Source organism: Lepidochelys kempii, chromosome 5, assembly GCF_965140265.1.
Source record: "Lepidochelys kempii isolate rLepKem1 chromosome 5, rLepKem1.hap2, whole genome shotgun sequence".
NCBI lineage: Eukaryota > Metazoa > Chordata > Testudines > Cheloniidae > Lepidochelys > Lepidochelys kempii.
In genome coordinates, this window is record NC_133260.1 from 51936968 (window position 1) to 51953900 (window position 16933).

General features: G+C 41.9%; 1 protein-coding gene across 2 annotated transcripts in view; it reads left to right on the plus strand.

Moving 5' to 3' along the window:
• The window catches only part of RASGRF2 (Ras protein specific guanine nucleotide releasing factor 2), a 215838-nt gene that overhangs the window by 66140 nt on the left and 132765 nt on the right, over positions 1–16933 (plus strand). For both annotated transcript variants that reach the window (XM_073344381.1, XM_073344380.1), the window contains exons 8-10: positions 1106–1215; positions 3289–3407; positions 14324–14484. In XM_073344381.1, the coding sequence (XP_073200482.1) occupies positions 1106–1215; positions 3289–3407; positions 14324–14484 (390 nt within the window). The remainder of the gene's footprint in view (positions 1–1105; positions 1216–3288; positions 3408–14323; positions 14485–16933) is intronic.

Genomic DNA, 16933 nt, shown 5'->3' on the forward strand with positions numbered 1-16933 from the left:
TTTGAAACACTTTAAATTGGTCTGATTTTCAGCTGCCACTCTCCAGCCACCCATCTCTGAAGGCAGTGCTGCTGCCAGCAGCAGTGCAGAAGTTAGGGTGGCATAGTATGGTATTGCCACCCTCCCTTCTGCCAGCAGAGGTGGGTCTGACCCGGCCCCAGGACCGGCCTGTGCTGGGGAAAAGGAAGTCCTATTCCTTCACAGCCTGGTTGGGACTAGCAGCTGGAGCCCGGCACACAATAGGAGCCCCCAGCCAGGGCGCCCCCAGCTCTGCTTCTCCCCAATGCCTGGGAGCTAAAGGGGCTTTGGGCTGGCTGTGTGTGTGTGTGTGTGTGTGTGTGAAAGGGGTGACCACAGTGCCCCCTCAGCCCAACCCCAGCACCTTGGGTGGTTGCTCACATGTAAGGCTGGCCCTGCCCTCCCCCAAAAAGTGAAAATTCCCCCATACCATGCCATCCTCACTTCTGTGCTGCTGGTGGCGATGCGCTCCAGCTGTCCAGCTCTGAAGGCAGCACAGAAGTAAGGGTGGCAATATTGTGACCCCCTCCCCCCCCACAATAGCTGGATTTCCCGGGGAGACCAGATTTCACAGTCTGTGATGCGTTTTTCAGGGTTGTGAATTTGGTAGGGCCCTAAACATGATAAATAGAACTGGTGACCTCAGGTAACCTTAATTTGTTCAAACTGAAAAAATCTACCCAACATAAGAAATCTATACTAGAATATTTTTTGTTTTTGTCAGGCTTGACAAAGCCCTGGCTGGGATGATTTAATTGGGTATGGGTCCTGCTTTTGAGCAGGGGGTTGGACTAGATGACCTCCTGAGGTCCCTTCCAACCCTGATATTCTATGATTCTATGATTCTATATATATAAAGGCACTTGTATTACTGGAAATTAATAAAAAAATAGACAGACTAATTTGTGATTTTTTTGAGGATTTTTCCTATACTCAGCATTCCATCTTGAATTGGTAGAGGACTTTAAGATTCTAACTGAGCAGGGACTTGGATATCGTCAGTGAGTGACTAATCTGGTAGAATTTCAGAGCTCAGTTGGCGTCATTGTTTATCATAAATGCTGATGCTATATTTAATTTGTTTAAGATTCCTAGATATATTATAACTCTTCATGAACTTCTGGCTCACACACCCCATGAACACGTGGAAAGAAAGAGCCTTGAATTTGCTAAATCTAAACTAGAAGAACTTTCAAGGTAAGTTTTGTTCCATATATATACTAAGCTTGAAAGGAAAGCTCTGAAATAAAGAAACAATTAATTATTTTATCCTTTAACATTTTTTTAAATTAAAAATTTGTCTCTTTTTCTGCCAAGGCAAAGCTAAGATTTTTGCTGGTTTTTTGTTTTGTTTTTTTTTTGCCATGAAAATTGCCCAGCCTTAGGTATGAGTGAAGCATTTGTCTTTAACTAAAAAAAAAAAACCACGTGTTTTTTCCATAGTTAACAAAAATAACAATTTCATAATTAATAATAACAGAAGTGATCAGGGTCTTGAAAACTTCTCAGTTCTAAATTTGTGTAAATTTTTATAAATATTAATGATAATATCAATTTTGACATGTTCTTTTATGTGATGGCAGCTAAAAAGGTCCATGTATGCCAAATATTTTAGGTACAGTGCTTGAATATATTTTCAGAATTACTGCTCCCTTGAGATCTTTGCAAAGTGAGTCTCTTCCACTGCAACCTGAAACTTTCATAACTGCCTCTCTGCATAAATCTGGGGGTACATTTTGCCATTTTCTCTTGGGAACACAGCTTTCTGTTACATACATGGCTAAAGTGCACAAAGTCTAAATTATGAATTTTCCTGAATTTCCCCATGTGACAATGCCACTATTTTCCAGTCAAAGCAGCTTTTTAGCTGTTAGAAGAGTTTGTTTTATCATGTGGAAACTGTTGACATTTACTAGGTAGAGAGACCACCCCACTGGTTTCCATGAGTTTTTTCTCCCTACCAAGCCGAACTCCATCTACAGCCTGGCTCCTGAGTTTTTTTCAATTTATATTCTGCCTTAGACTCAGGCATATGCCTTCAGCTCCTCATGGAGCACTCAAATAGCCCTGTCTTGAGGGCATCTGAACAGAAGCAGAGTCCCCTTCCCATTTCAGGATAGGCAGAAGAATCTCTTATGGCTAGGTCTGTGGTAGCAGCAGCAGACTCTGCATCATCCCATGCCTCAGGTGAGGAGTTTGCTCCCACCAGCTACTCACTAGGCAGCCAACATTAGGAGCTCAGGCTGCTTGCACCCCCTCTACTATCAGGGCAGACAGTGCCTATCACAAGAACAAAACACTTGAGACAGATTTAGTCACATCACTTAATGCACTGCTGGAAGGCTCTCAGATACCACAGTGATGAGAATGGTATAAGAACCTATATAGAAGAACTCCCAAGCAGCTTTCTACCAACCCTGTTGTCCTTAGTGCTTCACCTCCTAGATTAGTAAAAGCTCCAATGGGGAAGACATTTTATGCGGATTGGTGTTTGTGGGCTTTGCAGAGGTTTAGAAGTGTTTGGATGTGTTTACAAGAAGTTTGGATGCTCAGAGGGTGGTGATTTGCCAGACTGGAGTAGGGAGGGCATTCTGACTCTGATTCAGGAAAGCATCACTATTCAGCGCAGCACTTAAGCATGTGCCGAAGTGCAGTCATGAATTGGAGTCTCTATGCGTAGGGAAAAGGTATAGGGAGCGGGGTGGGAGAAGGAAACAAATAAGGCATTGGGTCTGGCATGGTTGGAGTAAATAAAGGTGCAAAATGCTCCATGAGAGAAGATCCGAGCTACTAATTGGAGCAGAGATGTGGAAGACCTTGAAGTCATGGCCAAGGTGACCTAAATTGACTAGGTAGAGAGGGCCAATAGGAGGGTGGCCTGATCTGATGAACAGGAAAGATGGTCTTAGTAGCTGTAGAAAGCTCAGGTAGATAGCATTAATGAGACTTGGCCAAGATATGGTCATTCAAGACTTTGGTGAGAGCAGTTTCAGAAGTGGTGAAAGTAGAGTACCTGGACTGGAATTAATCTATGAATGAAGAGAGGAGGTTGAAGCAAAGGTTGTAAAACTTATTTTTCTTGTTAGCAGCTACTTTTATTACTACTTTATGTTGACCAGCAGCTTGTATCAAAAACCAAAGTGTGACAGTTCTTGAGGTGAATTCTTGGGGAAGCTAGCGATTTTTACATTTACTTTGATAGCAATATATATGAATATTGCAAAATACGTTTCAGGGAATTAAAAATCCTCTTTGTACTGTGCCTGACAGGGTGATGCATGATGAAGTGAGTGACACAGAAAATATCCGGAAAAATTTAGCCATAGAAAGAATGATAGTAGAAGGTTGTGATATATTACTAGATACCAGCCAAACTTTTATACGTCAAGGTAAGGCTTTTTCTTAATATGTGTGTGTGTGTATATATAAAATTTTGAAAAGTGTGTATTAAAAACAGCAGAATTAATGTTGGCATCATTGGAAAGATGATACTGCTGGTGCCCAGGGTCACAAGGTTGATGTCCACATACGATAAGTGACAGGTTGCCCCTATGACAAATAGTTTTGGGCTACAGTTGAGCCCCACTTCTGTGCTGTTTTTTTCAGGGGCCATGAAAAACAGCAGCACAATAATAGTAAAGCACCCGTGGGAAAGTAGCATACATACAGACTGGACAATCATCTTCAATGGACCAGAAATTATCTGCAGCTCCACGGAGAACAGGTCTGTCTGGCCAATTGATGTTGCAGTCTCAGATGATGCCAACATTCAGACAAAAACACAAGAGAAGCTAGAAGTACTTGAAGCTTTGTCAAATGGTGGAGAGATTGTGAGGAATGAAAACAGCTGTCTACTGTTCCCATTTTTCATTTGTGCTTCGGGAACAGCTCAAAATGCTATAATTTAATTTCTTGATAACCTGTGCTGCTAGATGGATACTTCACTGACAAATGGCCAAGAACAGATATTACAGTATGACAACATTATATACGTATTTGAGTTTTTGAAGACAAGTATTTTGTTTCACAGAATACTGTTTTGGGCTACAGTAAAAGCTCAGTGTACATCGCAGAAACATTCCTGCAAAAAGAAACTGTGAAGAATGAGCATACTGCATAAGAGTACAGATTCACTTGTATGTAGGAGTTTGCAACATGAGAGAGACACTGCATCCTTTGTATTATTATTTTTGGAAAGAGTTTCCTTTGAGGTTCATGTATAGTAATGATGGACGTAATGGTAAAATTCCACATAATCTTGATGAAAATAAAACTTTAATATGGCACCTTTTATGGAAAATGTTGGCATCAGGTTGGAATTATCAGTGTAGTGGATCTTATATTAATGATAAGCCAACAATATTAAAATAAACTCAAGAAAAAATTGGTAAATGAAACTTATTTTTTGTTAAACCACTAAATATTTGTAAGTGATTATCTCTGAATCATTAGCACCAAGCAAGCAGATCTTTATGCTGACCTAGAGATCTGTAGTGCAGGATTTTGGCTTTTCATATGCATAAGCATCTTTGTAGTCCAAAAAAAGGTGATATTCAGGGAAACTTAAGAATGCAATTTAGGTGCATCCTTTAAAATTAAGACCAGTGGCCTGAGGTGTGGATTCACATTACACATTTTAGAACTAAATTTGACAGCTGTGAAAAGCACATAAGCCCTTTGAATATTGCTCTGTGTGTGTGTGTTTGTGTGTTTAATAAATTCTGGAAGTCTAATGTATTGTGTATGTATAATATGTGGCCTTACCAAGTAAATAGGGATAATAATATCAAGGGATATTAAAGATAAAGATTCTTATTACAACAGTCACTCTGAAATCTATGTAGGTTTTGGAAGGATTTTTCATAATTAAATATGGATGTTTGGCATAATTCTATGCTGTTGGTCCCAGGATATTAGAGACAAGGTGGGTGAGGTAATATCTTTTATTGGACCAATTTCTGTTGATGAGAGAGACCAGCTTCAGGTCTGGCAGAAGAAGAGCTCTGTATAAGCGCCACAGCTTGTCTCTCTTACCAAGAGAAGCTGGTCCAATAAAAGATATTGCCTCACCAAACCTGCCTCTCTAAAAATGCTGTGTATGTAAATTTAGGGAAGTATCTGCAAGAAAAATATTAAACAAAATATATTGGACAAGAAGTTGTATCTTTCATTGTATCTAGTGCCAAAAACCGTTGTGAGACATGAACTTCCTTGACTGACACTAGTCTAAGTATTGTGTGAATTCACCCAGTGAAGTGAGCTGTAGCTCACAAAAGCTTATGCTCAAATAAATTGGTTAGTCTCTAAGGTGCCATAAGTCCTCCTTTTCTTTTTGCGAATACAGACTAACACGGCTGCTACTCTGAAACCTGTATAAACCATGTTATTCTTCAGTATACTTACAATATTTTGGTGTATATATCTGAATTATTTCATCTGTTTCATTAGTAATTGCTTATCTTGTTTTGTTTATATGCCTAGAAATTTGTCAATAAAAAGTAAATATAATAAACCTACCATGAGAAGAAGTCTTACTATATTTACTCATATGGTGTTTTTAATAAGAATTGAATATAACCCATCTTCTTTTTTTAAGTAAGCCAATGAAACCCTTGATTATTTCTGGAGAAGAATAGTTATTCTGAAAACTGTGCATGATGCAAGAGAATTATCTCACCAAAGACTAGGTTCTGATCTCTGATCTGAAAGCTTACATCGTCGCGTATCTTGTAAAATCATCCGCTGTGCATGATATTGTATGGTATCAGAGATCAGAAATTAACTGTGGAAACAAAAACAAAAAAACCCTCCTCATTTCTCTGTATCATTTGGTTTCCTGCTGTCCATGTCACAAAAATAGCCTGTAACAGTTGATGCTAATTGGGTCTTTGTTGGCAGTCTCAGCAGACAGACCAAGGACTGAATGTGTCTGGAGAATGAGCTAGCTTCTCAACCTGTAGAAGTGTTTCCTCTAGATCAATGCTGAATACATTTGCAGAGAAGCAAGAGGGAAACTTGTATTGATTCTGCTGGCACAATACTGTACAGATTCTCTGGCTGTTGGCCACTGCTTCCAGTCTGGCACCTTTCTCTGCAGTCTGTCTCCCATTGTTGCCCTCTGCTTTGGTCTGTGTGGGCCTGCATGGAGACAGTCTTCATGGCACACAGAGGGGAAGAAGCTCCTCCATTCTATGGCTTCCATATACACAGAACCACCAACAGACATAAATGTTGGAGAAACCCTCATTCAAGTCCTTTGTCCCAGGGTGAACATCACCTTTGTAGAATATAATACACAATTTAGTTTACTGAAAGACATTTAAGGACATTCAGACTGGACCTGTGGATAGGTGTGGGAGTCAGGATAACTGGTTCCTGTTCCTGTGTTTGCCTCTGCCACTTCCTTGCTATTGAAACTGTAACTTGCTATAGACTCTAGCACCTAGAGGGTCCCAATATGCATTCTATCAGTGACTTCCACCTACAGGCTACTCCAATGCCCATTAACTGCCATGCTCTTTCCAGGGCTCCCAGACTCCTTGCTTGAGATCCACTCCTCCCAACTGCCCAACTTCCTCTCTTGGCAATACTGTGGCAATTTATTTCTCCAGAGCAGGAGAAAGCAGAATTGCATTTGTAAATCAGGCAACGGCAACAGCATGCAGATTTAAAGCCTCATTTTAAAAAGAAAAATATGTCTACACTATGAAATTAGGTCGATTTTATAGAAGTTTATTTTTAGAAATTGATTTTATACTGTCGATTGTGTATGTCCCCACTTAACGCATTAAGTCGGCGGAGTGCGTCCTCACTACCATGGATAGCATTGACTCACGAAGCGGTGCACTGTGGGAAGCTATCCCATTGGAATTCTGGGTTAAGTTCCCAATGCCTGATGGGGCAAAAACATTGTTGTGGGTGGTTTGGGGTACATGTCATCAGTCTCCCCTCTGTCCCTTCCTCCCTTCTTCCATGAAAGCAACTGTGGACAATCATTTAGCAACTTTTTTCCTGAGTTACCCATGCAGACGCCATAGCATGGCAAGCATGGAGCCCGCTCAGCTCACCACTGCTGTTGCGAGCATTGTAAACACCTCACGCATTATATTGCAGTATGTGCAGAACCTGGCTAAGAGACAGCAGCACGAGGATGATTGTGAGGAGGACATGGACACAGACATTCCTGAAAGCATGGGATGTGGCAATTGGGACATCCTGGTGGCAGTGAGGCTGGTTGATACAGTGGAATGCTGATTCTGGGACGGCAAACAAGCACAGACTGGTGGGACCGCATAATCTTGCAGATCTTCCCAGTGGTTGCGAAACTTTCACATATGTAAGGCCACTTTCCTGGAACTCGGTGAGTTGCTTTCCCGCACCTGGAAGCACAGGAATACCAAGATGAGAGCTTCCCTGACAGTTGAGAAGTGAGTGGCAATAGCCCCATGGAAGCTTGCAACGCCTGACTGCTACTGGTCAGTCAGGAATAAATTTGGAGTGGGCAAATCTACTGTGGGGACTGCTGTGATTCAAGTAGCCAGTGCAATCACTGACGTTCTGCTATCAAGGATAGTGACTCTGGGAAATGTGCAGGTCATAGTGGATGGCTTTGCTGCAATGGGTTTCCCTAATTGTGGTGGGGTGATAGACGGAATGCATATCTCTATCTTGGCACTGGAACACCTTGCCAACCAGTACATAAACTGCAAGGGGTACTTCTCAATGGTGCTGCAAGCACTGGTGGATCACAAGGGACGCTTCATCAACATCAACGTGGGATGGCCGGGAAAGGTGCATGATGCTCGCAGCTTTAGGAACTCCGGGCTGTTTGAACAGCTGCAAAAAGGGACTTACTTCCCAGATTAGAAAATTACTGTTGAGGATGTTGAAATGCCAATAGTTATCCTTGGAGACCCAGCCTACCCTTGCTTCCATGGCTCATGAAGCTATACACAGGCAGCCTGGACAGTAGTAAGGAAAAGTTCAACTATAGGCTGAGCAAGTGCAGAATGTTGGTAGAATGTGCCTTTGGACATTTAAAAGTTCACTGGCGCTGTTTGCTGACTAGGTTAGACCTCAACACAACCAATATTCCCACTGTTATGACTGCTTGCTGTGTGCTCCATAATATAGTAGAGTATATAGAGTAAGGGGGAGACATTTATGGTGGGGTGGGAGGTTGAAGCAAATTGCCTGGCTGCCAATTTTGAACAGCCAGACACCAGGGTGATTAGAAGAGCACAGGTAGGCGTGCTACGTATTAGAGAGGCTTTGAAAACCAGTTTCATGACTGGCCAGGCTACGGTGTGAAAGTTGTGTGTGTTTCTCCTTGATGCAAACCCGCCCCCTTTGTTGATTTTAATTCCCTGTAAGCCAACCACCCTCCCCGCTTCAATCACAGCTGGTAAAGGATATAAAGTCACTATTGTTTTGAAACCATGCATTCTTTCTTTATTAATTAAAAAAAGAGGGAGATAACTGATAAGGTAGCCCAGGTAGGGTAGGGGAGAAGGAGAGAAGGACAAGGGCACATTACTTATTGTAGCCACACTACAAATCAAAACTGTTTGAATGACAGCTTTCTGTTGCTTGGGCCATCCTCTGGAGTAGAGTGGCTGGGTGCCTGGAGCCTTCCCCCGTCGCATTCTTGGGCATCTGGCTGAGGAGGATATGGAACTTAGGGAGGACAGCAGGCAGTTGTATAGTGGATGCAGCAGCAGTCTGTGCACTTGTTGGCTTTCCTGCATCTCCACCAGATGCCTGAGCACGTCCGTTTGCTCCCCCATTAGTCTCAGCATTGCGTCCTGCCTCTTCTCATTATGCTCACTTAATGCTTTCCTGGACTCTGCCACTGAATACCTCCATGCGTTCAGCTGTGTCCTATCAGTATGGGAGGACTACATGAGCTCGGAAACATGTCGTCACGAGTGTGTTTTTTTCGCCTTCTAATCTGCAATAACCTCAGGGATGGAGATGATAGGGGGAGCATAGAAACATTTGCACCTGCAGGGGGATAAAAAGGGAGAGTAAAATTTAAGATGACGCATTTCTGAGAACAAAAGGGAGACCCTTTCACAGTGAATCAACCAATTCACAGCAGACAGCACATGTGGTTTAGGTACAAGGTCGCATTTTGCCTTTTATATTGAGCGCCTGTAATGCCAGACACATAACACATGGCTGGGCAACAGAAATTCGGTTTCCAGGCAGCCATGGTAAGCCAAAAGCATGTGGGTTTGGCTTCTAATGCCTTCATAACATGTGGGAATGTTTTCAAACTGCAGCTTCCTCCTTTCCCATGGCAAGCAATGCTGGTTGGGTTTGCCATTTAAAAGGAGGGGCTGTGGTTTTCAGGTGGATGTGCAGCACACACCTCCCTCCACCCCTCTGCAAGGCTATTTGGGATGATCCTTCACCCGTCCCCCTGCCGCATGGCTATGGGAAGATCCCTTTGAGCCAAGCGCAAACAGCGCAGCGTGAACGGGGTCCTTTTATTGTTCCCTTACAAAAATTCCCTTATTTCAACCAGGTGACCATGAATGATATCACTCTCCTGAGGCTAACACAGAAAGATAAAGACTGAATGTTGCTTGAATGCAATGAAAATCCAGGACCATTCACTGCCATGCTTTGTGCTGCAATGATTCCAGACTACTTGCTACTGGCTTGGCGTGGTAAAGTGTCCTACCATGGAGGATGAAATAAGGCAGCCCTCCCCAGAAACCTTCTGCAAAGGCTCTCAGAGTACCTCAGGAGAGCTTCATGGAGATGTCCCTGGAGGATTCCCGTTCCATCCCCAGACACGTTAACAGTAGTTGTACTAGCCACGGATGCATCCCAAGTCTTCAGGGCAAATCAAACATTAAACACTATTGCTTTTAAACCCTGTACTGTAGTTACAAATATGCACTCGCCATAGGTGCCTTCTCCACCTTCAGGGTAGAGGATCCTGCCTTGGGAGGGTATTGGCTCCAGGGTGATGAAAAGGTCCTGGCTGCCGGGGAGAACCTGGGAAGGTCATGCCTGACTAATCTAATCGCCTTCTATGATGAGATTACTGGTTCTGTGGATGAAGGGAAAGCAGTGGATGTATTGTTTCTTGACTTTAGCAAAGCTTTTGACATGGTCTCCCACAGTATTCTTGTCAGCAAGTTAAAGAAGTACGGGCTGGATGAATGCACTATAAGGTGGGTAGAAAGTTGGCTAGATTGTCGGGCTCAACGGGTAGTGATCAATGGCTCCATGTCTAGTTGGCAGCCGGTGTCAAGTGGAGTGCCCCAGGGGTCGGTCCTGGGGCCGGTTTTGTTCAATATCTTCATAAATGATCTGGAGGATGGTGTGGATTGCACTCTCAGCAAATTTGCGGATGCTACTAAACTGGGAGGAGTGGTAGATACTCTGGAGGGGAGGGATAGGATACAGAAAGACCTAGACAAATTGGAGGATTGGGCCAAAAGAAATCTGATGAGGTTCAATAAGGATAAGTGCAGGGTCCTGCACTTAGGACGGAAGAACCCAATGCACAGCTACAGACTAGGGACCGAATGGGTAGGCAGCAGTTCTGCGGAAAAGGACCTAGGGGTGACAGTGGACGAGAAGCTGGATATGAGTCAGCAGTGTGCCCTTGTTGCCAAGAAGGCCAATGGCATTTTGGGATGTATAAGTAGGGGCATAGCGAGCAGATCGAGGGACGTGATCATTCCCCTCTATTCGACATTGGTGAGGCCTCATCTGGAGTACTGTGTCCAGTTTTGGGCCCCACACTACAAGAAGGATGTGGATAAATTGGAGAGAGTCCAGCGAAGGGCAACAAAAATGATTAGGGGTCTGGAACACATGACTTATGAGGAGAGGCTGAGGGAACGGGGATTGTTTAGTCTGCAGAAGAGAAGAATGAGGGGGGATTTGATAGCTGCTTTCAACTACCTGAGAGGTGGTTCCAGAGAGGATGGTTCTAGGCTATTCTCAGTGGTAGAAGAGGACAGGACAAGGAGTAATGGTCTCAAGTTGCAGTGGGGGAGGTTTAGGTTGGATATTAGGAAAAACTTTTTCACTAGGAGGGTGGTGAAACACTGGAATGTGTTGCCTAGGGAGGTGGTGGAATCTCCTTCCTTAGAAGTTTTTAAGGTCAGGCTTGACAAAGCCCTGGCTGGGATGATTTAATTGGGGATTGGTCCTGCTTTTGAGCAGGGGGTTGGACTAGATGACCTCCTGAGGTCCCTTCCAACCCTGATATTCTATGATTCACCACTTGCCTGCTGCACATTCTCCTCCTCCTCCTCTTCCTCATCCACAAAATCCTTCTCCGTGTTGCATGAGACTCCCCCCTTGCAAGTGTCCACAGACAGTGGTGGGGTAGTGGTAGGGTCCCCCCCTAGAATGGCATGCAGCTGATCATAGAAGCAGCATGTATGGGGCTCTGACCCAGAGTGACCGTTTGCCTCCTTTGTCTTTTGGTAGGCTTGCCTGAGCTCCTTGAGTTTCATGCGGCACTGCTGTGTGTCCCTGTTGTAGCCTCTGTCCATCATGCCCTGTGTGATTTTGGCATATTTATTAGCATTTCTTCTTTTTGATCGGAGTTCTGCCTGCATAGATTCTTCTCCCCTTGGAGCTATGAGATCAAGTGTCCCATTTGGTCTATGCTGGAGCTCGTTTGCGATTCTGGGGGGACTGCATCGTCACCTGTGCTGCTGAGCTCGCCACACTGACCCAAACAGGAAATGAAATTCAAAAGTTCCCGGGGCTTTTCCTGTGTACCTGGCTAGTGCATCAGAGTTGAAAATGCTGTCCAGAGCAGTCACATCGGAGCACTCTGGGATAGCTCCCGGAGGCCAGTAACGTTGATTTGCGTCCGCACTACCCCAAATTCGACCCAACAAGGTCGATTTTAGCACTACTCCCTTTGCTGGGGAGGAGTACAGAAGTTGATTTTAAGAGCCCTTTAGGTTGACGGAATGGGATTGCTTGTGCAGACGCATTCATTATAAAACCGACCTAACGCGGCTAAATTTGATCTAATCCTGTAGTGTAGACCAGGGCTTAGTTTGTCCTGAATTGCAGATATTTTGTTAAAATAATATTTTGGCAATACCAAACCATTTAGTTCAAGTATTTCTGGTTAAAATACCCAGGATTGATCTGAAAATTCTACAGAAGCATGCCACTGTATTAATTTGGGTTAATGAGTGTTCCAAAATTAGCATCACTTGTTACAATAAGGAGCTGTCCCAATATGTGTTTTTGTTTTTTCCCCCCTTAAGAGGAAATCTGTAGTGGGAATGTGTGGCAAACAGATGCTCAGCTCCTGTTGTTAATAGGAATTCACCAAACAGAAAACCCTAAAAGAAATTGGCCTCTTTGCTGGATGGGAACCATAGAGTATGTGCTGGGGAACTGACTCAATATATGATTAATATTAGATTGTTTATTTAATCCAGCAAAGTAAGTTCACACAGTAACTTTTATATTTATATAATAACATTTCATATTTCTGCAGGAACACAACTTGGCATTAACAAATACTCTATCTTCAGCCCATCTTGGCATTATTAAATACTGTACTACTCAAAGAGTTGTACCATATCATCAGCAAAAAATGAGTATTTCTAAACCCCTTTGTGAATATGAATACTTCTTTAATCAAAGTGATAACAGATAACCCTAATGTAGTTGCTTCTGCCCCAGGCAGAATACGGATAAGATGAATACTACTATTAAATCCTAACCTGAATTTTAGGAGCTAAGAAGAACATGTTCTAAGCCCTGGAATAGAAAGTTCCTTCAAAATTTTTTAACTTCAAGCAAATCCTTGCATAGTGTTTTGGAAGGTAATGGTGGAAGGTGTCAGGGAATGAATGTCCAAATTCAACACACAAAGCTGGTCTTCTTAGTAGCTTTTCAGCTGGACAGATAGGCAGTTTTGTTTGCCAGAAAAAAAGGCCACAATTTTTTTGCTCAGAATTCTAGATGAATCTGCAAAACGTTTCATGAAACTAAAAAATGCCACTGCAAAACTTCAGAAAGTTGGACTTTATTCCAGTTTTTTATTGCAATGGTGAGAATTTTGTCATACCCCTCTAGTTTAAACATAAAATAGGCATTAGTGAATACAGTTCTGTCTTTTACCAGTGTGTATTTGACTATGCCTGTTTATAGAAGCTTTTTATATATTATGTCTAAAATTAATGTAAAATGTGTATTTGGGGAAGGTAAGTATTCAGCTACATTTTATGTAAACTGAACATTGCTTTCTCAGTAAGACATTTGTTTTCCATTTATATATTGTTTATTAACTTAACATTTTATACATGAAGAGTGAACAAGATGATTTTCCTTCCAATATAATGTAATGAATTTTAAGCTAATATTCATTAATTAAGTGGATAAACTTTTGAAAGTTCCTTTCAGGAAATGTGTGTAGACTTTGGGTCAGATACTGCTCTCAGATACACATAAGGAGTTGTACATTTGACCCATAAGAAAAAAATTGACCCCATAAAGGTCACAAATGGGTGACACAAATGGTGATGTAAGTTGGGTGTCTTGTGAAAATTGGTCAGAAAACAGGTTAAAGATGGTGTAAGTGGCATAGTAATGTAACTTTTACCAATGTGAAATTTTGTGGTGATCTGATTCAGACGCTGGCATAACAGGATACAGTCTCCATTGAATTCAGTGGCAGTTGTGTCTGCAGACAGTAGGCTTCAGTTTGGCCTGGGAGGGCTGAGAATTGTGTAAAGTAAAGTAAAGGAGAAGAAGCCCATCTTAGTTACACTCCTCTGTCACTTGCTTTTTCAACTGTACCGTATTCCTACCCTCTTCCATCTCCTTGATGTGTAAATTACTCATTTTGCAAAGATACTAAATATCAAAATTAGTGAAAACTGTGCTACGTTGCCACCTAATCTCCATTATCTGACCAAATGACTCATGATATAAAACTTAAACTACCCATGGATTTTTCCAAGAAACCTCCCTGGCAGGAGTTCAAGTATTACCGCAGGTTGGATTTGGCTGCATGTGGCCCTACTGTGAGTAAAGAAATAGGGTTGCAATTATTGTTGGTATAAAGAGGTACAACTTTTCCCTGAATTTGATCTAGGGAGTGAAAACCAATCTAGAGGGTTAAAAAAAATAAAAAATTACTAGTCTCTGTTCTAAGAGCAAGGTATTGCTGCACTCCTGTGGGAGTTAATGACTTGCACAAATGCTTTTTATATATAGTACAGAATAGACTGCCTGTTACATTAACACTTATTAAATAGTTTTATAATTACAGCAAATTCTTCACTTTTGTAATCACCAGGTTCTCTTATTCAAGTCCCTTCAGTTGAGAGGGGGAAACTTAGTAAAGTTCGCCTGGGATCATTGTCTTTGAAAAAAGAAGGAGAAAGACAATGCTTCTTATTTACAAAACACTTTTTAATTTGTACAAGAAGTTCAGGAGGAAAACTGCATCTGCTTAAGGTACAGAATTTACATAACTATCTCATTTACAAGCCAGATGGTTAAAATATAGAAAATTGAGGGCAATAAATATTTTAACTTATCACTGTCTGTGAAATTTCAGTATCTCATGGTATTATGGTTTAAAATGTGAGGATTTTCATTTGCTGCAGTAAACAAAACTGCGATAATGCACATTAATTGACTGAAATACTCTCCCATTGTTATGTAGGTAGAAAATAATAGTGATTCAGTTTGAAGTGTATGTTAGTCTCTCTAAAAGACATTCAATTAAAATTATGAACTGGTCAGTGAAAAATAACAAGGTGACATTTATTGCAGGAAAGGTTTAGACAATTGCATATGCATAGAATATTAATAAACTCAACCCTCTTCACCCTAGAATGAAAAGATGCTAATTATCTGCATGTCCTTCTCTCTGCCACTGTATTCATGTTACATAGCACAGTATGCGTAATGGTGTATATAAAATATAGGAATATAAATTTATATGTTCCCTGCCCTTAGCCTCACCTGGGAAAAACTTTTGAGAACAGAGGCCATGATTACTAGCTTCTAGCTCAAGAGACTCTCCATCTGAAACTGTGACACTGAAAACAAGCATTCCAGGCATTGTAGCTCAGGTGCATCATGAAAGTGTGCTAAAGCTGCAAATAGTCTGGTGCACCTCAGATTTCCAGGCACACACCTAAACTTTCCCCCAATTGATCCCTGGGATAGCTCAGTGGTTTGAGCATTGGCCTGCTAAACCCAGGGTTGTGAGTTCAATCCTTGAGGGGGCCATTTAGGGATCTGGGTCAAAAATTGGGGATTGGTCCTGCTTTGAGCAGGGGGTTGGACTAGATGACCTCCTGAGGTCCCTTCCAACTCTGATATTCTGTGTGATATCACCTAGACCTGTCTCTTCCTAATGTTGATATAAATCTGTGTGATTGTTTCCCAGGGAAATGTAGACCTCCTCCTGCCACACACTGATATTCTTTCCAGATAGGCTAATGTGACTTGGGAGAAAAATTTAATTCCATCCCAAATAAAATCAGGTCATGAGATTCAGCCTGAATGTGTGAGTGAGGGTCACTGACTTCCTAGGGCCTGAAACATAAAAAAAATAAAAATAAAAACATAAGAATGGCCATACTGGGGCAGACCAATGCTCCTTCTACCCGGCATTCTGTTTTCTGACAGTGGCTAATACCAGAGGTTTCAAGTGGAATGAAAAGAATAGGGCAATCATCAAGTAATCCAACTCCTGTTGTCCAGTCCCAGCGTTTGGCTGTCAGAGGGTTAGGGACACTCAGATCACGGGGTTGCATACCTGACCATCTTGGCTAATAGCCACTGATGGACCTATCCTCCATGAACTTATCTAATTCTTTTTTGAACCAGTTATAACTTTTGGCCTTCACAGCATCCCCTGGTTCACAACATCCCCTGGAATTCCACAGGTTGACTGCGTTATGTGAAGAAATACTTCTTTTAAACCTGCTGCCTATTAATTTAATTGGGTGACCTTTGGCTCTTGTGTTATGTGAAGGATATTCCCTGTTCACTTAATCCACCCCATTCATGATTTTATACACCTCTATCATCTCCCTGCTTAGTCGTCTCTTTTTCTTCCTGAACAGTTCGTCTTTTTAATCTCTCCTAATCTGGAAGCTGTTCGATACCCTTCATAATTTTTGTTGCCCTTCTCTGTAATTTTATATAATGGCATTATGATATTTTCTGTCTTATCTCTCCCTTTCCTAGTGATTTCTAACATTGTTAGCTTTTTTGACTGCCGTTGCACATTGAGTGGGTATTTTCAGAGAACTATCCACAATGACTTCAGTTTGTCTTTATTGAGTGGTAACAGCTAATTGAGACCCCATCATTTTGTATGTATAGTTGGGATTATGTTTTCCAATGTGCATTACTTTGCATTTATCAACATTGAATTGCATCTGCCATTTTGTTGCTCAGCCACCCAGTTTTGTGAGATCCCTTTGTAACTCTTTGCAGTCTGTTTTGGACTTAACTATCTTGAGTAGTTTGATATCATCTGCTTTGCCACCTCACTGTACATCCAGATCATTTATGAATTTGTTAAACAGTTCTGATCCCAGTACAGATCCCAGGGGAACACTGCTATTTACCTCTCTCCATTGTGAAAATGGACCATTTATTCTTACCCGTTGTTTCCTACCTTTTAACCAGTTATTGATCCATGAGAGGACCTACCGTCTTATCACATGACTATTAGTTTGCTTAAGAGCCTTTGGTGTGGGACCTTGTCAAAGGTTTTCTGAAAGTACACTGTGTCCACTGGATCACCCTTGTCCACAAGTTTGTTGACCCCCTCAAAGAATTCTAATACATTGGTGAGGCGTGATTTCCCTTTAAGAAAGCTATGTTGACTCTTCCCCAACTTATCATGTTCCTCTAAGAGTCTGATAATTTTCTTATTTAC